The sequence below is a fragment of the Pteronotus mesoamericanus genome, unplaced genomic scaffold, assembly GCF_021234165.1.
Source record: "Pteronotus mesoamericanus isolate MK-2021 breed Mesoamerican mustached bat unplaced genomic scaffold, CSHL_Meso_final contig_66, whole genome shotgun sequence".
In the NCBI taxonomy this organism is placed as follows: Eukaryota; Metazoa; Chordata; class Mammalia; order Chiroptera; family Mormoopidae; genus Pteronotus; species Pteronotus mesoamericanus.
In genome coordinates, this window is record NW_026555230.1 from 1,175,036 (window position 1) to 1,196,072 (window position 21,037).

General features: G+C 39.7%; 1 protein-coding gene across 1 annotated transcript in view; it reads left to right on the plus strand.

Annotated features, from left to right (window-relative positions):
* The window catches only part of GABRE (gamma-aminobutyric acid type A receptor subunit epsilon), a 48,706-nt gene that overhangs the window by 15,696 nt on the left and 11,973 nt on the right, over window positions 1–21,037 (plus strand). Inside the window, 4 exon segments of the mRNA XM_054581817.1 lie at window positions 1,525–1,647; window positions 1,649–1,746; window positions 2,482–2,564; window positions 3,916–4,053. Coding sequence (XP_054437792.1) covers window positions 1,525–1,647; window positions 1,649–1,746; window positions 2,482–2,564; window positions 3,916–4,053 — 442 coding nt within the window.

Consider the following 21,037-nt stretch of genomic DNA (forward strand, 5'->3'; position numbering starts at 1 on the left):
TTGTTTGAAACACTGTAACATAGAGCATGAGCACAGCATGGATTGTGGAGGAGAAGGCTTCTCCTGACTATGGAACACTTCACATGGCTGAGAACAAAGGAGGCTCTGCAGACCAAGTTGGAACTGCCAGCCACTTGGGACTGTAGAAACACTCCAAAGGCCACTAATAAAGGCTGGAGAGGCCAGGTGGGGCAGGGCTGAGGGCTCCCGTGTGAGTGGTAGGCAGGCCCTGCCACTTTTTTTCTGTCTGCCTCTTTGGACTACTCCAGGAAACATTCTCAGTCTGGGAGGCAGGATCCCAGCAATTTGGCAGCAGTTGTCACTGCCATTTGGCCTAGGCAGCAAAGATAAGCAAGGATTGTCTTGACCATCCCCCTGCAGGCTCTACTGGCCTCCAGGTTGGTGGGTATCTGGTTGGTGTTCATTGTTTGATGAAGGATAACTAAGGGTAAAGACCTAGGGGTTCTGCAGAGGGAAACTGGATCTTGGTACCCAATGGGATTGTTGGTGCAAGTGAAGTAAACACTAGAAAGGAAGATTCATGAGGGTTGTCCCAGGACAAGGCTATGGTAAGGGTGTTCTGAGTATCAGTGTGCTGTCAATAACTATTTGTGTGACTTTGGACAGGTCCCTTTCTGTCTGAGCCTCAGTTGGGACATGGTTGGGCCAGCCCTCGAAGTTCTTCTACCTTGGTCTAGTTCTGGTACTTGTTGTTCAAGCTGCTGGCAGTTCTATTAAGTCCTTTTGTTTTTCTCCCTTCGATGCCAGTGCAAATTTCTATCTGCTTATGCTTCTTCTTATTAAACATCCATCTTGATGTTTAACAGACAGTTTATGGAATAGACAATATCTGGAGACCAAATAATTATATATATATATATATATATATATATATATATATATATATATAATCTGTGCACACACACATGCCCCTCCCCCCATTCAGAGGTTAGTTGCCCTTGTTTAAAAGGAAAAACAAAAAATAATTTTAAAAAATGAGACTAAATAGACATTTCTCTCATGACTCAGAGCACTTCATTTTTTAATGTAATTCAGGAGGGTGAAGGATTTAGGTAAATTAACACATGCATTCCCCAAATAAAAGCTGAAAGGGGAAACTTTGATGTACATAATCAAAGTTGTGTGTGTTTGTGAATGTTTGAAATGATTTTGAGCTGAGATTTTTTATTTGCCATGAAACTATGGGGACTGAGAGGGTGTTGACCTGGCTGGAGTAGCACCACATCCCTAGAAGGGAGTGGTGATGTGATGAGCCCGGCCTATGCAATTAAGCCACCATTGTCTGTTTCTACACGAAATATGTCTTTCCAAACTGTCATCCATTTAGGAATATTCCTTTCCTTTTGGAATACCTGGGAATAGAAAACTCCTACAGCCAAACTCACTCTGCTTTCCTCCATGCAAAGCAAAATGGGTTCCTATCAGCTTCATAGGCCTGTCACAGGATGCCATAAGAATGTTTACTGCACAGTCCCAAGTGCTATGTTTTATTTTTTCCACCAGGAATACTCCATTGATATCACCTTCTGCCAGACTTGGTATGATGAACGCTTCCGTCACAATGGCAGCTTTGACAGCTTTATTCTGAATGGCAACATGGTGAGCCAGTTATGGATCCCAGACACCTTTTTTTAGGTATTCCAAAAGGACTCAAGTGTATGCAGTCACCATGCCCAACCAGATGATCCGCATCCACAAGGATGGCAAGGTGTTGTACACAGTTAGGTATGTCAAACCTCTGGAGTCTTATCTCTTGGGACTTTTCCTCCCCTTCTGAGAATTTTCACCAAAGAAACATGGGCAGATATTTCATCATGGATGATACTTCTAAGGGTCTCTTCAAACTTTATTAGACCATGAACACAACCCCTTTATGTACAGACACAGACACTAAGGTCTCAAAATCAAAAGATATTGCTTAAGGCCACACACCAAGTTTGTGGCAGAGCTGGGACTGGTACCCAGTTACTTGGCTCCAAGTCCAGAGCTACTCCACTAGAATGTATCAGTATAACTGCATTTCCTGGACAGTTCCAGCCCAAGTGGGCACTAGATGTAAAAACACATTCACAGTAGCAGAATTATCTAGTTGGAGCAGTAATACAGCGATTGGGAAGGTAGCAAATACCAGGCTGGATACCCGAATGTATGGCAGAGAAAGGTTGTGAATGAGTGGGGTGAGGCTGGGGAGGTGGTAGAGAGTGGGAGAGTGATGACAGGTCCTGGAAGCTGGGATGGGCAATAAACAAAAGTCTATCTAAGTCAGCCCCTACAGTTCTCTGATAATGGAGACCAGAGCAGCCAGATATTTCCATGCTGTTCTTCGTCTCTTTTTGTCTTTCCTTTGAGCTCTTTGTCACAAATCCCACTGTTACCACTCATTGGTGGTGTCCAGGCACAAGTTAGGCACATACTTAAGTGTTCAAGGTCAGCCTAATAAGGCTTCTTTGTTCCTTCCAGGATGACCATTGATGCTGGATGTTCACTACATATGCTCAAATTTCCAATGGATTCCCACTCTTGCCCTCTGTCTTTTCCTAGCTGTGAGTACCTTCTTAGGTTTCTGGTACCCAAGATTCATTCTGGGCCCCTTCTTTTTCTCATCCTACCCTTTACATTTCTCTTAAATTGGTGCCAAGGTGGGCCATGACCCTCTATTCCATGTTCATCTCCTTTCCTGCTGACAACACTGTATTGCTCAAACTGGGCCTCATGTTGGGTTCCTCCTCACTTTCACTCCACCTCCAGCTTGTCTCCCATCTCTGAAGTACACCTCATATATGTATGTTTCTCTCCATCTTCACTGTTACTACCTTGGTTTATGTCTTTGTCATCTTCCACTTGGACTTTTGCAATATCTTCACTTTGAAACTGAACATGTCCAAAACTAAATACGTTGTCTACTCCTAACCTCTACCCCAAAAACAAATGTTTTGTGTCTGTGTCCCTACCTATATCATTGAAGAAAGGTATCACTACCAACTCAGTTGTTTAAGCCAAGAACTTGGATGCTTCCTTCTCCTTCACCTGCTACATCTAATCAATTACATCATGTTGGTATTCCCTGCCAAATCTCTATTGATCCTGTCTGTTCCTCTGCATTTTCACAGACACAGCTTTGAATCCTGCCTTCATTATTTTTATTATGCATGGATTACTGCACTGGCCTCCCATAACTGGTGTCCCTGTCAATAGGCCATCTTCATATTATGACCAGTGTGACCTAGCTGAAGAACAATTTAGACCAGGTCACTTCTTAGTCTTTCCTTAACTCTCATGTATCAATTCTAAATCATTATAATGTCCCTCAAGGTCCTTCATAAATTGGCCCCTCTACCTACTCTTGCATACGCCATTTAACCTCTGTGAGCCAGCCACCCTGAACTTTTAGCATTTCCACAATACATCAGACATGTTCATCTTTCTGTGCATACAACACCTTCCTCACCCCTTCAGCCTCATCCAGATAGAGAAAACTGCCTCAACTTTAAAATTTACTGGAAATGTCACCATCTTTATGAAGTATTTTCTGGGTATGTCACCAAGTGACCTTTCCTCCCCTGTTTCCCTATTGTTCCAATAGCAGAGGTTTCCCAGAGCAATTGCAAGAATTACAGATGTATACTCATTGTCTTACTCAATAAAATGTGAATACTTGCAGGCAAGGTCCCTGCCTTGTTCATCTCTGAATTTCCAGCACAGGACCTGGTACTGAGGGGATGCTCAATAAATACACTAATTGAATGGATTTCAACAATGAAGTAAGAGAGGCAACATACCACACTGGTGAGGCCAGAGTCATGACTCTAAAGCATTTCTCAGACTCCATGCTAATGAGGACCTCTCCAGGGCTTCCCAGTCTCATATCACCCTCCTTCCCACATTGCTTTACAGTTTCTTATCCTGAGAATGAGATGATATACAAGTGGAAAGATTTCAAGATTGAAATCAGTAAGAGTAATTCCTGGAAGCTCTTCCAGTTTGATTTTACAGGAGTAAGCAATGAGACTGGAACTATCTCTACCATAGCTGGTTAGTGACTCTTTGGAACCAAGTCTAGGCTTTGGAGGGTGGTAGGGATGAGTGGAGCTGGTCATCCATACATACAAATGCTATGTAATCATCCCATGGACATATTGAAGAACATGGTTCCTGTCTTTTTAATGCTAGGCACTTAAAACTGTTTGCAGAGGAAACAGAGACTTTGTAACTAGAGGATAGGTAAGTAGATAAAGTTACAAGGAGGGCACATCTCAAAAAACAGAATTTATTATTAAAAAATTGTGTATTTATTCTTATATGTTTAAATTTCAGCCACCTTCAAAGACCTCTCCATTTGATGCAATACACCTATCAAGATGTTTTTTTTTTTCCACTGCTCAAAACAGTTTTTGAACTCATCAATTTTGATGCCTTTTAGCGCTTCTTAACATTTGTTTCAGCTCTTCCATATCAGCAAAATGTTTCCCTTTGAGAACATTTTTTCATCCAGGGTAACAAAAAAAAAGTCACTCAGGGCAAGATCAGGTGAATAGGGAGGGTGTGGCATGGGGATCATGCTGTTTTTGGTCAAAAACTGCTGAACACTCAGCAAAATGTGGACAGGTGCATTTGTAAATGACCCACTGTGAAATGGGCAAATGTGCTGAAAGAGTCTTCAAAAAATTCACTGAAGCCAAATACATCCTCTCACAACAATGTCATCTGGTACACTGATACAGATGGGTTCCTAGAACACTCATGTAGTGGGAAGCTTGTACTGAAAGGGACCTGCCCTCCAGAAGATAGTTCAAGGTTTTGCGGGGTTCTTTCTAGTATATTGTTGTCAGGATTTGCAACCAGCTTTTTCATGAAGACCCTTCAGTTTCAAGTCTGTTACCACTGACCTCCTACAATGACTTTGGGGAATGAAGCTCATGTTAGTTCTCTATACCCAGAACCAATCCAGGTTGGCTGAGTGGGAAGCAAAGTGTCTCCTAACAGTGGGTGTAGGCTAGAGTTCTAATGTCAGCTAGATAAGGGCTGGGGTAATATGGAAGAGGTTTCAGCAGCTACAATGATTGCTGCATCATTTATTTGAAAGGAGCAGCCTTGACAAGCAGATTACTGTCAAAGACTTCAGGGTAAATTCAATATGCATACATTGTGACCACTGGTTTTCTGATCTAGTGTATAAAAGGGACTAGAGGGAGGGTCCTGGGTCTCTTAAACTTTAGTTCCCAACTAGATGTGAGCATCTTTGCTTGTTGTCCTTGGTGATTTGAATGAGGAGCCGAGGGACCTACTCAAGGTTTTTTCCAAAGCAACCATGGAAAGCCTCTTCGCACATTCTGACCAAGTCAGGGCAGCAGAGGCACTGCCCTCATCATTTGCAGTATGTAGATGGAGCCACTCACCCAACCAGACATGTATGATGAGAGGCATCATGCTTTGTTTCCATGAGGCTAGGCAGATAGCCTGCTTTACTTGCTTAGTTGGTCACTGGGTGAGCGATAGCTCATGTTTATTTGGCTAGAGCTTTTTTTTCTTTTTTTTTTTTAGAGGGTTTTAAGCATTTTATTTTTTTTTATTTTTTTTAATAATTCACATACCCTACAGTTCACTTTATTTTTTTATTTTTTTAATTAATTTATTTACTTTTTAAATACATTTGTCTCTGCCTTCCCCCCACCTCTTTCCCTTGCCCCCTCCCACCTTCCCTCCCTCAGCTCTTCCCCTTTGGTTTTGTCCCTGAGTCCTTGCTATATGTTCCTTGACTTGCCCCTTCCCTTCCTTTTCCCCGCCCCCCACCCTCCTTCCTTCTTGTCTCTGTTGACTTCTTTTCCTTTCAGTGTTGCAGATCTTATTTTCCTTGCATCTTTGTATTGTTCGTTAGTTTCCACTTATAGGTGAGATCATATGGTATCTGTCTTTCTCCCCCTGACTCATTTCGCTTAGCATATGCTCTCCAGTTCCATCCATGCTGTCGCGAAGTTTAGTAGTTCTTTTTTTCTTTTTGCTCCATAGTATTCCATTGTGTATATGTACCATTATTTTTTGATCCAATCATCTACTGATGGGCATTTAGGCTGCTTCCAACACTTGGCTATTGTAAATTGTGCTGCTATGAACATTGGGGTGCATAGGTTCTTTTGTATTGGCGTTGTGGTGTTCTTAGGGTATACTCCCAGAAGGGGAATCACTGCATCAAAAGGCAGTTCCAATTTCAGCTTTTTGAGGAAATTCCACACTGCTTTCCACAGTGGCTGCACCAGTCTGCATTCCCACCAACAGTGCACTGGGTTCCCTTTTTTCCACAGCCTCGCCAGCACCTGTTGTTTGTAGATCTGTTTATGATGGCCATTCTGACCGGCGTGAGGTGGCACCTCATGGTGGTTTTGATCTGCACTTCTCTGATGGCTAGTGATGCTGAGCATCCTTTCAAATATCTCTGGGACCTCTGTATCTACACCTTGGAAAAGCGTCTGCCCAGGTCCTTTACCCATTTTTTGATTGGATTGTTTCTCTACTTGGAGTGGAGGTGAGTGAGTTCTTTATATATCTTGAAGATCAAACTTCTATCTGATGTATCATTAGCGAATATCTTTTCCCATAGGGTTGGATCCCTTTTCATTTTGCTGAAGTTTTCTGTTGCTGTGCAGAAGCTTCTTATTTGGCTGAGGTCCCACTTGTTTATTTCTTCCTTTATGTCCCTTGCTTTAACAGACATATCAGTGAAAAAATTGTTGCGGGGGATATCTGAGAGTTTCTTGCCAATGTTCTCCTCTAGGACTTTTATGGTGTTGCTACTTATATTTAAGTCTTTTATCCATCTTGAGTTTATTTTTATGTATGGTGTCAGCTGATGATCCAATTTCAATTTTTTGCATGTAGCTGTCCACCTCTCCCAACACCATTTGTTGAAGAGGCTATTATGGCTACATTTTATGCTTCTGCCCCCTTGGTCAAATATTAGATGTCCATGAAGACCTGGGCTTATTTCTGGGCTTTCTATTCTTTTCCACTCATCTATGGGTCTGTTCTTGTGCGAGTACCAGATTGTTTTGAGTATAGTGGCTTTGTAGTAGAGTTTGATGTCCGGTATTGTGATCCCTCCTACTTTGTGTTTCTTTCTCAAAATTGCTGCGGCTATTCGGGGTCGTTTATGGTTCCATATAAGTTTTTGAAATGTCTGTTCTATTTCTGTGAAATACGTCATTGGTATTTTAATAGGGATTGCGTTGAATCTATAAATTGCTTTGGGTAGTATGGACATTTTGATGATATTAATTCCTCCAATCCAAGAACACGGTATATGCTTCCATTTACTTGTGTCCTCCTTAATTTCTTTCTTCAATGTTGTGTAGTTTTCTGCATACAGGTCTTTTATGTCTTTGGTTAAATTTATGCTAGGTACTTTATGTTTCTTCTTCCTATATCGAATGGTATTGTTTTTCTGATTTCTTCTTCCTCTATTGCATTGCTGGTGTACAAAAATGCCTTTGATTTCTGAATGTTGACTTTGTATCCTGCTGTTTTGCCAAATTCACTTATTAGGTAGAGGAGTTTTTTTGTAGAGTCTACAGGGTTCTCTATGTACACTATCATGTCATCTGCAAACAATGATAGCTTTACTTCCTCCTTCCCTATTTGGATGCCTTTTATCTCTTTCTCTTATCTGACCGCTGTGGCTAGGACTTCCAATATGATGTTGAAATGAAGCCGTGAGAATGGACATCCTTGTCGTGTTCCCAATCTTAGTGGGAAAGCTTTCAGTTTTTGCCCATTGAGTATGATATTGGCTGTACGTTTTTCATATATGGCCTTTATTACGTTGAGGAATGCCCCATTTATTCCCATTTTGCTGAGTATTTTGATCATAAATGGGTGCTTTACCTTATCGAATGCTTTTTCTGCATCTATCGAGATGATCATGTGGTTTTTGTCTTTTCTTTTATTTACGTGATGTATCACGTTTACTGATTTGCGTTTATTGAACCTTCCCTGCATCCCTGGGATGAATCCCACTTGATCATGGTGGGTAATCTTAATGTATTGCTGGATGCGGTTTGCCAATATTTTGTTGAAGAGTTTAGCATCTATGTTCATCGGCGAAATTGGCCTGTAGTTTTCTTTCTTTGTAGGGTCTTCATCTGGTTTGGGGATCAGGGTAATGCTGGCCTCATAGAAAGAGTCTGGGAGTCTTCCCTCCTCTTGGATATTTTGGAATAGTCTGAGAAGGACAGGGGATAGCTCTTCCTTAAATGTTTTGTAAAATTCTCCTGGGAAACCGTCTGGCCCTAGGCTTTTGTGTGCTGGGAGTTTCTTGAGGACTGCTTCAATTTCCCCAGCTGTTATCGGTCTGTTCATGCTTTCTTTTCTTCCTCCTTCAGTGTTGAAAGATTATACTTTTCTAAAAATTTGTCCATTTCATGAGATTTTCAAATTTTTTGGCATATAATTGTTCATAATAGTTTCTGATGATATTTTGTATTTCTGTGGTATCCGTTGTTATTTCTCCTCTTTCATTTCTGATATTATTAATTTGGGTCCTCTCCCTTTCTTTCTTGATGAGTCTGCTTAAAGGCTTGTCAATTTTATTTATCTTTTCAAAGAACCAGCTTCTGGATTTGTTGATCCTCTGAATTGTTCTTTTTGTCTCTATGTCATTCAGTTCTGCTCTGATCTTGACTATTTCCTTCCTTCTACTTGCTCTGGGATTTATTTGTTGTTGTTTCTCCAGTTCTTGAAGTTGTAGTGTTAGGTCTTTTAATTGAAATGTTTCTACCTTTTTTAGGTAAGCCTGTATTGCTATGAACTTCCCTCTCAGGACCGCCTTTGCTGTGTCCCATAGGTTTTGCACTGTTGTCTGTTCATTTTCATTTGTTTCCAGAAATTTTTTGATTTCTTCTCTTATCTCATTATTGACCCATTCATTGTTTAATAGTCTACTGTTCAGTCTCCATGAGTTTATAAGTTTTTGAAGTTTCTCTTTGAGGTTGATTTCCAGTTTCAATCCCTTGTGGTCCGAGAAAAAGTATGGTATTATTTCAATTTTCCTGAATTTTCTGAGGGTTGCTTTGTGTCCTATCATGTGGTCTCTCTTTGAAAAACTGCCATGAGCATTTGAAAAGAATGTGTATTTTTCTTCTTTGGGATGTAAGGTTCTATATATCTCAGTTAAGTCTCTTTGATTCAGTGTGTCATTCAACGCCATAGTATGTTTATTAATGTTTTGTTTGGAAGATCTGTCCATTTTTGACAGTGGGGTGTTGAAATCCCCTACTATCAATGTGTTGCTGTCTATATCTTTTTTGAAGTCATCCAACAATTTCCTAATAAACTTGGGGGCCCCTATATTGGGAGCGTATAAGTTTACAATGTTGATGTCTTCTTGATAGATTCTTCCTTTAAGTATGATAAAGTGCCCCTCTGGGTCTCTCTTTATGGCCTTTGTTTTGAAATCTACTTTGTCTGATACAAGTATGGCAACGCCAGCCTTTTTCTCATGCCCATTTGCTTGGAATATTTTTTTTTCCGTCCCTTTACTTTATCTGTGTAGGTCTCTTGCTCTGAGGTGGGTCTCTTGTAGGCAGCATATGTGTGGGTCATTTTTTCTTTTCCATTCAGCTACCCTGTGTCTTTTGATTGGGGCATTTAGTCCATTCACACTGAGAGATATTACTGATAGAAACTTGCTCATCTTTTCTCTTTGTACTTGTTTTCCTCTCTCTCTCATTCTTTTCCTTCTTCTTCTTAAACCAGTCCCCTTAGCATATCTTGGAGTGCTGGTTTGGTAGAGATGTATTCTTTTAGTCTTCTCTTGTCTGGGAAACTCCATATTTCCCCTTATATTTTAATAGAGAGCCTAGGTGGGTAGAGCGGCCTTGGCTGTAGGCCCTTGCTTTTTCATGGCTTGGAATATTTGTTGCCATTCCCTTCTGGCTTGTAGTGTTTCTGTTGAGAAGTCAGCTCCTAGGCGTGTTGGGGCCCCCTTGTATGTTACTTTCTCCTTCTCCCTTGCTGCCTTGAGGATTCTCTCTTTGTCTTTGACATTTGTATTTGGCTAGAGCTTTGATTGCACAGTAGTAGGCATGTGGAGAGGTCTGCTTTACAAATGCTTTTCTTTTTGTGGGGATTCTGGGTAAACCGTTTTGGTACCTTTGACTTGGGACCCTTGATCTTCTACCAACTAAATAATCACCTGCCTCTTGCCTTTCTGCACCTCAGTTTCCCCAAACAGATAAGACCCATCACCAAATGTGGCAGAGGAGACTAGGCCTAGGGGCTTTCAAGTCACTAATTGTTCCAATTACTAGATAGTTGGGCATTGTTTCAAAATTGTACCCTAGTGACCACAAAGCCTCAGAGCCAGCATAATCACCAAAACAGTGACAGTAGGTAAGCACCAGCCATCCATAGGAGAGAGGAAGCTTCTTGGGGAGAAAAAAGGAGGGTTGTTTATTTTCTGGTAGAAACTAGTTGTTCTGGAATCACAGTTTCCCCAGGATCCGTTATCTTTTGGACTGATCTCAAACTCTTCCTCTTTCAAACAGCACAAAGGCAGTTCTCTACATAAGTAGCAAACTTCTGAACTAAGCTCCTAAAGGTTTAGAATGCAGTCATAGCTCACTACTCTGTCTACCTTGGGCCTATACCCCAAGAATTTCTGATTCAGAAGTCTCTCAGAGAGTGCCGCTTTCACTGATGGATGTTGAGCCTCTGATGGAATTTTTCCTGTAATTAAGACATCACTTTCTTGAAATGGAGTTCCTTCCTTCTGTAGACAATTCTATCTATCATAAAACTCTCCCTGTTCATCTGAAATTGGAGTCATTGGATCTTCAACCCACCAGACCAAGTATTTTTCTCCCTAAAACTATAGAACGTACAGTAAGTCCAGTCACTTTTCCACAGTGTCAAGATTAAAGAACCAGTATCATGTTCCCAGCCTTAAAGTCATATTGAGTTATATGCTATACAGCCCTAGTTTATGTTTGTTCCCTTGTTAATAAAAAGTTTGGGTCTGCTCATTCTACTATTCCAAGTCCTCTGGACACAGTCTTTTTTATAAATTATTTTGTATTGTTCAAATACATTTCTATCCATTTTCCCACACCACTTTCCCCTGCCCCAACCCTTCCCCACTCTGGCTTTATCCATGGGTCCTTTATACATGTTCCTTGATTTGACCCTTCCCCTTTTTCTCTGTTACTGCCTGCCATCCTTCCCTCTCATTACTGTCGGTTTTTTCTTTCTTTCAATGTTGCTGGTTATATTTTTCTTGCCTGTTTGTTTTCGTGATTTGGTTCCAATTATAGGTGAGATAATATGGTATTTGTCTTTCACTCCCTGGCTCATTTCACTTAGCATGATGCTCTCCAGTTCCACCAATTCTGTAGCAAAGGGTAGTAGCTCTTTTTAACTTTCTGCTACACAGCATTCCATTGTGAAAATGTACCATCGTTTTTTAATCCACTCATTTACTGATGGCCACTTAGGTTTCTTCCAGCACTTGGCTATTGTAAATTTTGCTGCTATGAATATTGGGGTGCATAGGTTCTTTTGAATTGGTGTCTCGGGATCCTTAAGGTATAATCCCAGCACTGGAATCACTGGGTCAAAAGGCAGTTCCATTTTGAGCTTTTTGAGGAAATTCCAAACTCTGTTCCACAGTGGATGCACCAGTCTGCATTCCGATCAACAGTGTACTAGGGTTTCTTTTTCTCCACAACCTTGCCAGCATTTGTTTATTGATTTGTTTATGATGGCCATGCTGACCGGTGTGAAGTGGTATCTCCTAGTGGTTTTAATTTGCATTTCTCTGATGCCTAGTGATGATGAGCATCCTTTCATATGTCTCCGGGCCCTGTGTATGTCCTCCTTGGAGAAGTGTCTGTTCAGGTCTTTGCCCATTTTTTAATTGGATTGTTTGTCTTCTTGCAATGGAGTCGTATGAGTTCTTTATATATTCTGGAGATCAAACCCCGGTCCAAGGTATCATTGGCAAATATATTTTCCCATATGGTTGGTTCACTTTTCATTTTGGCTGATGGTTTCTTTAGCTGTGTAGAAGCTTCTTATGTTGATGAAGTCCCATTTATTTATTCTTTTATGTCCCTTGCTCTAGGAGACATATCTGTGAAAATATTTTTGCATGGAATATCAGAGAGTTTCCTGCTTATGTTCTCCTTGAGGGCATTTATCCATCTTGAGTTTATTTTTGTGAATGGTGTAAGTTGGTGGTCAAATTTCATTTTTTTCATGTAGCTGTCCAAATCTCCAAACACCATTTGTTGAAGAGACAATTTTTATTCCATTTTATACTTCTGCACTCTTTGTCAAGTATTAACTGAGCACAGAAACATGGGTTAATTTCTGGGCTCTCTATTCTCTTCCATTGGTCTATGGGTCTGTTCTTATGCCGGTAGCAGACTGTTTTGATTACAGTGGCCTTGTAATATACATGAGTTTCAGGCATTGTGATCCCTCCTACTTTGTTCTTCTTTCTCAAAACTGCTGAACCAATTCAGGGTTGTTTATAGTTCCATCCATGTAAATTTTTGAAATGTTTGATCTATAGCTGTGAAATCCTTCCCTGGTATTTTAATAGGGATTGCGTTGAATCTGTAAATTGATTTGGGTAGTGTGGACATTTAGATGATGTTAATTCTTCCAATCCGTTAAAATGGCATATGCTTCCAATTATTTGTGTCTTCCTTAATTTCTTTCTTCAGTGTTGTATAGTTTTCTATATACAGGTCTTCTACCTCCTTGGTTAAGTTTATTCCTAGGTACTTTATATTTCTTGTTGCTATAGCAAATGGGATTTTACCCCTGATTTCTGATTCTGATATTTTGTTGGTGTACAAAATTGCCTTCAATTTCTGAATATTGTCTTTGTATCCTGGTGTTTCACCAAGTCACTTACTGATTCAATACTTTTTTGGTGGAGTCTATGTAATTTTCTATGTATGCTATCATGTCGTCTATAGACAATGAAAGTTTTACTTCCATATTATAATTTGGATGCCTTTTATTTCTTTTTCTTCTCTGATGACTGTGGCTAGGACTTCCAATACTATCTTGAATAGAAGTGTTTAAAGATGTCAACCTTGTCTTTTTCCCAATTTTAGAAAGATTTTAGATTTTGCCCATTGAGTATGATGTTGGCTATAGATTTTTCATATATGGGCTTTATTTTGTGGAGGTATACCACCTTCATTCCCACTTTACTGAGTGTTTTTTTTTTATCATAAATGGATGCTGAACCTTATCAAATGCTTTTTCCTCATCTATTGATATGATCACGTGGTTTTTGTCTTTCCTTTTGTTTATGTGATATATTAAGTTTCTGGATTTATGAATATTGAACTATCTTTGCATCCCTGGGATGAATCGCACTTGATCATGGTGGATTATCTTTGTAGTGTATGCTTGGATGTGGTGTGCCAATATTTTGTTGAAGATTTAGCATCTATGTTCACCAGCAATATTGGCCTGTAGTTTTCTTTCTTTGTTGTGTCTTTATCTGGTTTGGATATTAGGATGATGCTGGCCTCATAAAAAGAGTTTGGGAGTCTTCCTTCTACTTAGATATTTTGGAATAGTCTGAGAAGGATAGGGGTTAGCTCTTCCTTAAGTGTTTTGTAAAATTCTCCTGTGAAACTGTCCAGTCCAGGGCTTTTATGTGCCAGGAGTTTTTTGATTACTGCTTCACTTTCTCCCATGTTATTGGTGTGTTCAGGCTTTCTGCTTCTTCTTCATTCACTGTTAGAAAGTTATATATTTCTAGAAAGTTGTCCATTTCATCGAGGTTTTCAAATTTCTTGGCATATAATTGCTCATAGTAATTTCTTACAATACTTTGTATTTCTGTGGTTGCAGTATTTATTTCTCCTCTTTCATTTCTGATATTAATTATTTGAGTCGTCTCCCAGTTTATCGTTATGAGTCTGCTTAATGGCTTGTCGATTTTATCTTCTCAAAGGACCTCCTCCTGGATTTATTGATACTTTCAATTGTTCTTTAAGTCTCTATATCATTCAATTCTTCTCTGATCATGGTCATTTCCTTCCTTCTCCTCATTCTGGGCCTTCTTTTTGGTTTTTCTCCAGTTCTTGAAGCTGTAGTGTTTGGTTGTTTATTTGAAATGTTTTTACCTTCTTTAGGTAGGTCAGTATTGCTATGAACTTCCTCTCAGGAATGTGTTCGCTGTATCCCATCGGCTTTGAACTGTTGTGTGTTCATTTTCATTTGTCTCCAGAAACTTTTTGATTTCTTCTTTAACCTCATTACTGACCCATTCATTATTTAATAGCATGCTACTCAGTCTTCAGGAGTTGGGATGTTTTTGGATTGTTTCTTTGAGGTTGGTTTCTCGTTTCAAGTCCTTGTGGTTCAAGAAAATACTTGTTATAATTTCCATTTTCTTGAAATTGTGGAGGCTTGTTTTGTGTCCTATCACATGGTGTACCTTTGAAAAAGTTCCATGTGCATTTGAAAAGAATGTGTATGTTGCTTCTTTGGGATGAAAAGTCCTATATATATCAGTTAAGTCCATTTGATCTAATGCATTGTTCAGTTACACCATATCCTTGTTGATGGTTTGTCTAGAAGATGTCAGGGAGTACCCTGACAGTGGGGTGTTAAAATCCCCTACTATAAGGTTTCTGCTGTCTGTATCTTTCTTCATGCCCTCCAAGATTTCCCTTATATATTTGGGTGTTCCTATGTTGGGTGCATATACTTTTACAGTGTTTATGCCTTCTTGATAGATTCTTAATTTGAGGATTATGCAGTGTCCTCCTGGATCTCTTTATATGGACTTTGTTTTGAAATCTATTTTGTCTGATATAAGTATTGCTACCCCTGGTTTTTTTCCCATTCATTTGCTTGAAATAATTTTCCCATCCCTCTGCTTTCACTCTGTGTAGGTCCTTTGTTCTGAGCTGGGTCTCCTGTAGGCAGCATATGTGCAGGTCATGTTTTCTTATCCATTCAGCTGCCCTATATCTTTTGATTGGAGCATTTAATCTGTTCATATTTAAATTTATTATTGATAGGTACTTATTCATTTTTCCCCTTTGTACCCGTGTTTCTCGCTTTCTTACTCTTTTTATTCACCTACTTCAAGCAGTCCCTTTAGCATATCTTACACTGCTAGTTTGGTAGAAGTGTATTCTTTTAGCCTTCTTTTGTCTGAGAAACTCCTCCTTTCACCTTCCATTGTAATTGAGAGCCTTGCTGGGTAGAACAGCCTTCTTTGCATGCTTTGCTTTACATTACTTGTATTATTTCTTACCATACTCCTTTGGCTTGTAGTGTTTCTTTTCAGAAGTCACCTGTTAACTGTATCAGGTTAACAGGCCCCCTTGTGTATTACTACCTATTTCCTCTTTGCTGCTTTAGGGTTCTCTGTTTGTCTTTGATATTTGCCACTTTAATTATGATGTGTTTTGGATTGGGCTTGTTGGGGTTCCTATTGAATGGGACCCTCTGTGCTTCCTGGACTTGTGTGACTTTTTCTCTCCTCAAATTGGGGAAGTTTTCAATCATTACATTTTCTAACTGGTTCTATCCATGCTCCTCCTCTTCTCCTTCTGATATTGCTATTATACAGATATTATTACATTTCAGATTGTCCTGCATTTCCCCAAACACCTCTTCATTCTTTTTGAGTCTCTTTTCATTTTCTTGCTCTATCTGAGAGCTTTTGTCTACCTTGTTCTCCAGCTCACTGATTTGATCCTCTGCTTCATCTGCATGCTTTTGATTCCTTCTACTGTGTTCTTCAATTCAGAAATTGTATTCCTCATTTCCTCTTGCCTCTAATTGGTAGTTTCTATATCCTTTTTCATGCTGATATAGTTTTCAGTAAGTTTCTCATAGTTTCCCTGTAGTTTTTGGTAATTCTCTCTGAGCTCACTGAGCTCATTGAACTTCCTTAGGACCATTATTTTGAACTCAGTATCTGATATTTTATTTGCCTCTATTTCATTGATTTCTCTTTTTGGGGATTTCTCCTTTCTGTTCAACTTGGGGGTGTTTCTTTTCTTTCTGTTATTTGTGAGACTCTTCTTTTTTGCTTCTGCTTCTTAAATTGATCTGTCATGACTTCCTGGCTTTGTGGTGTGAACTTCTATGGGAGGAGTCCATGGACACAGTCTTTTTAATTGTGTTCCCCGGACAGTGCAATGAGCAACTGGGGTCTGGCCAAAGTAAATAAGATCAGAAAACATATTTAGCTTTATTATTTTTTGCTTCTTAATCCCATGTGTTTCTCCCTTTTTGTTCTGCCTTACCCCTGGTCCTGCATTCCTCAGAAATAAGAAAGTATTATGTGATAGTATCCTTCTATCAGTCTTCAAAGAGAAATATATATTTTTTGACAAGTGGAAAAGGTTCTTCTTTGGCTAAAATAAATAAAATAAAAATAGAGGCAGTAAGATAATAAATCTTTTTGCAATGAGAATACATAAACTCAGCAAAGTTTTGTGGGGAGTGGCTATACCTAAATAAGAATGTCTTACATTTTAGTCAAGACTCCAAGGCAAGTTAGAGCGAACTTGTTAAATACATCCTGAGCAGTAAGGAAGTGTGAGTGCTCCCTGAAGCAACCCAAGATGAAATGTTCCCTACCCCAAAATACTACTTTAGACACTGGTATTCCACTAACACCTGGAACACTTCCTTGCCTTTTTCCAAAATATTCTGTGAAGGCTTATACATTGAATGTCAGTGCTGCCAAGATCAGTAGGAAAGGCTCCTGTTTTCATTCATCTCCAGCATACCCAGACCTGGTGACAGGTGATCTACTTTCCAAAACAGGACATATGTCCAGGTTAGCATTCTAGTCTGCTGCACAAAGCATTGCAAGGTAGCATCAAGACTAGCTGAGCTTGTGCTAGGTTCCAGGTTGTGCCAGGCTTAGATGAGCGGGAGTCAAACCACAGGACTCACATGAGCCTTCTCTCAAGGGGTTTAAAAGGGGTTTCAAGGCCAAGGAATTTTACAACATCACTGAGGTGGGAGTTTGCGCTTAGTGTCACTAAGGAGCCAACATTTGAGCTACTACACATTCCATGTAATGTTGAGAGTTGAAAGGACTCTTTTGAGCACACAGAAGCCCCTCAAATTCCTCGAGTTATGATGGGCTTGTAGGGTGTTTGAGTATGTCATAGTATAAGGCATCATGGAGTATACAACAGAAGATACCAGGTGGAAAGGTAGGTTGTCGTCATGTCATATGGAAACTATCACCATCTAGGGAAAAATACAACATCAAGAAGATAATACTCAATTGAATGTGAAGACCTAAGCCACTGGTGAGTGTATACCCTGCAGACTGACATCTAGAGGATTGAATAAATTGTTTAGTTTTGGGAGAAATCAAGATGGCAGAAGAGTGAATGGAAATCACACTAACCTCCTCCCAGGACCAATCTGGAATTACAACTAAATTGTGGAGAAATCACCTGAAATAAACAACTGAACAATAGCAAGACAGAAACCTTATAACTTCCGACAGATAGAAGAATCAGCATTAGCAAAACTTCACTGGTGAGGAGTGTGGTAGAGACTCGAGAAAGCAGGTGCAGTGCCCATGGACAGCAGTGAGAGAGGAATATTGAAACAGCCAGTTGGATCCCCTTGAGAAGAGCGGGGTCTAAACCATAAACTGGGATCTCCAGCCTACAGCACCAAAACCCAAGAAGTCCACAGATAATAGCCAGCTTCAAAAATAGGCAGAAATGCTCTCTGGAAGAGATGGGAATCTGGACATGCAAAGAACTGTTTAAAGGACCAACGCATAAATTTTTATTTGCAGCCACCTACCCTGATATCTGGCAAAGGCAGGACCAGAGTGGGCTTGTGACGCCTAAGTAGAGATTGAGGAAGTAGGCTTTGGAGAAAGAACTGAGACAGTAGCCAGCAGAATCCTGGTGCTGACTCATCCCCCATGCTGCAGCAGCCATCTTGCTTAGGCAGATCATCCCCTTAATGACAATAGCGTCAAAAGACAAAATAGCACTGCCCACAGGAGGGTCTATCCCTCGCCCAGTGGTCCTAAAGCATGACCGCTGAGTACAGAAGGGCATCCACAAATAGCAGACCCCCTCACAAAGGTGTGGAGAGTGGTCCAGAGATGCTTGAGGAGAGAATGTAGATGGAGGCTTTGTGGAGAGAATGGAGAGAGTAGCTAGCAGTTTCCCAGGGCTGACTCCTCCCTCATATAGGAGCAGTCATCTGACTTAGGCAGAACACTATCTTGAGCAGCAGCAGCATGAGAGGACCCATAACCTCTTCCTCAAAAGGGACTCTGCCTTGCCCAGTGGTGCTTAGCTTGACTGCTGAGTGTAGAGTGACTGGATTAACAAAAGGAGACAGGCACAGACAGTAGATTCCTGGAAGTCTCAAACAGATTGTTTAAGGTCAGAAAAGGTCAGTATCTGGCATCATCGGGGGCAGATACAGAAAGAAAAAAAAAAAAAAAAAACAGAAGTCTCTTACCATAGAAGTTCGCACAACAAACTCAGGAAGTTAAGACCGATCAACTGAAGAAGCAGAAGCAAAAAAGAAGAGTCTCACAGATAATGTGAAGAAAAGAATCACCCTGCAATCAAAGGGAAAGAAGGAAACTCCACAAAGAGAAGTAAATTAATTAGAGGAAAGCAAACTATCAGATACTGAGTTCAAAACAATGGTCCTAAGAAAGTTCAATTAGCTCAGTGAGCTCAGAGAGAATTATCAAAAACTAAAGGGAAACTATGAGGAACTTACTGCAAACTATATCAGCATGAAAAAGACATAGAAACTATCAACAAGAGGCAAAAGGAAAAGAATACAGTTTCTGAATTGAAAAATGCAGTAGAAGGAATAAAAAGCAGGCTAGAAGAAGCAGAAGATCAAATCAACGAGCTGGAGGACAAGGTAGAAAGAAAGCTCCCAGAAAGAGCAAGAAAAAGAAAAAAAGACTCAACAGGAATAAAGAGGCCTTGAAGGAAAGGCAGGACAACCTGAAATATGAACATGTCCATATAATAGGCATATCAGAAGGAGAGGAAGAGGAGCAAGGGATGGAGAAACTGTTAGAAAAAATAATGATGGAAAACTTTTCTAATTTGAGGAGAGAAAAAGTCACACAAGTCCAGGAACCACAGAGGGTCCCATTCAGGAGGAACACAATGAGGCCCACTGAAAAATACATCATAATTAAAATGTCAAATATCAAAGACAAAGAGATCTTAAATGCAAGAAGGGAGCCCGAATAAGGCTAGCAGCTGACTCCTCAACAGAAACACTAGAAACCAGAAGGGAATGGCGAGAAATATTCTAGGTAATGAAAAGCAAAGCATGCAACCAAGACAGCTCTACCCAGCAAGGTTCTCAATTAAAATGGAAAGAAAAATAACGAGATTCCCAGAAAAGTAAAAAGACTAAAAGTATACACCTCCACCAAACCAGAACTACAAGATATGCTAAAGGGACTTCTTTAAGAAGATGAAGAAAAAGCGTGAGAAAGAGAGAAACACTGGGAAAATGGGGGAAATTGAATAAGTACTTCTGAATAATAAGTTTAAATGTAAGTGGATTAAATGCCCGGACAAAAAGACATAAGATAGCTGAATGGATAAGAAAATATGATGCACACATACGCTGACTCCAAGAGGCCCACCTCAGAACAAACAACCTACACTGATTGAAAGTAAAGGGATGGAAAAAAATATTTGAAGTACTTGGACAGGGAAAAAAAGGAGAGGTAGCAATACTTATATCCAACAAAATAGATTTCAAACAAAGGCCATAAAAAGAAACACAGAAGGACACTTCATAATACTCAAAGGAAGAATCTATCAAGAATACATAAACATTGTAAACCTATATGCACCAAACATAAGAGGACCAAAATATATAAGGAAAATCTTGGAGGACTTCAAGAAAGATATAGGCAGCAACACACTGATTGTAGGTGATTTTAACACCGTGCTATCAAAAATGGATAGATCTTCCAAACAAAACATAAACAAGGATGTGGTAGAACTGAACAACACATTAGATCAATGGACTTAACAGACATATATAGGAACTTTCATCCCAGAGAAGCAAAATACACATTCTTTTCAAATGCACATGGAAGTTTTTCAAGGATAGACCACATTATAGGACACAAAAGAAGCCTCAACAAATTCAAGAAAAATGGAAATCATAACAAGAATTTTCTCGGATTACAGGGGCTTGAAACTAGAAACCAGCCTCAAGGAAAAATCTCAAAAACAATCAACTCATGGAGACTGAACACAATACTATTAAACAATGAATGGATCAATAATCAGATCAAAGAGGAAATCAAAAAGTTTCTGGAAAGAAATGAAAATGAACACATGACAGTCAAAAATCTATGAGACACAGCAAAGGCAGTGTTGAGGGGGAAATTCGGAGTAATACAACCTACCTAAAAAACAAAGAAACATTTCATATAAATGACCTAATCCTACAACTTCAGGAACTGGAGAAACAACAACAACCAAAGTCCACAGCAAGTAAACGGAAGGAAAAAATGAAGATGAGAGGATAATTGAATGACATAGAGGCTAAAAGAACAAGTCGAGGGATCAAGAAATCCAGGAGCTGTTTCTTTGAAAAGGTAAACAATATCAACAAGCCATTTAGCAGACTCAAGAAAAAAAGCAGGGGAACCAAATAAATAATATCAGAAATGAAAGAGGAGAAACAAAAGCTGATATCACAGCAAAACAAATGAGTGTAAGAAATTACTATGAACAATAATATGCTGAAAAATTTGAAAACCTGGATGAAATGGACATATTTCTAGAAAAATGTAAACTTCCAACACTGAATGAAGAAGAAGCACAGAATCTGAACAGCCTGATAACAGCTGTTAAAATTGAAGCAGTAAGCAAAACACTACTGGCTCACAGAAGCCCTGGAAAGCACATTTTCACAGGAGATTTTTTTAAAAAACACTTAAGGAAGAGCTAACCCCTGTCCTCAGACTATATCAAAAAAATCCAAG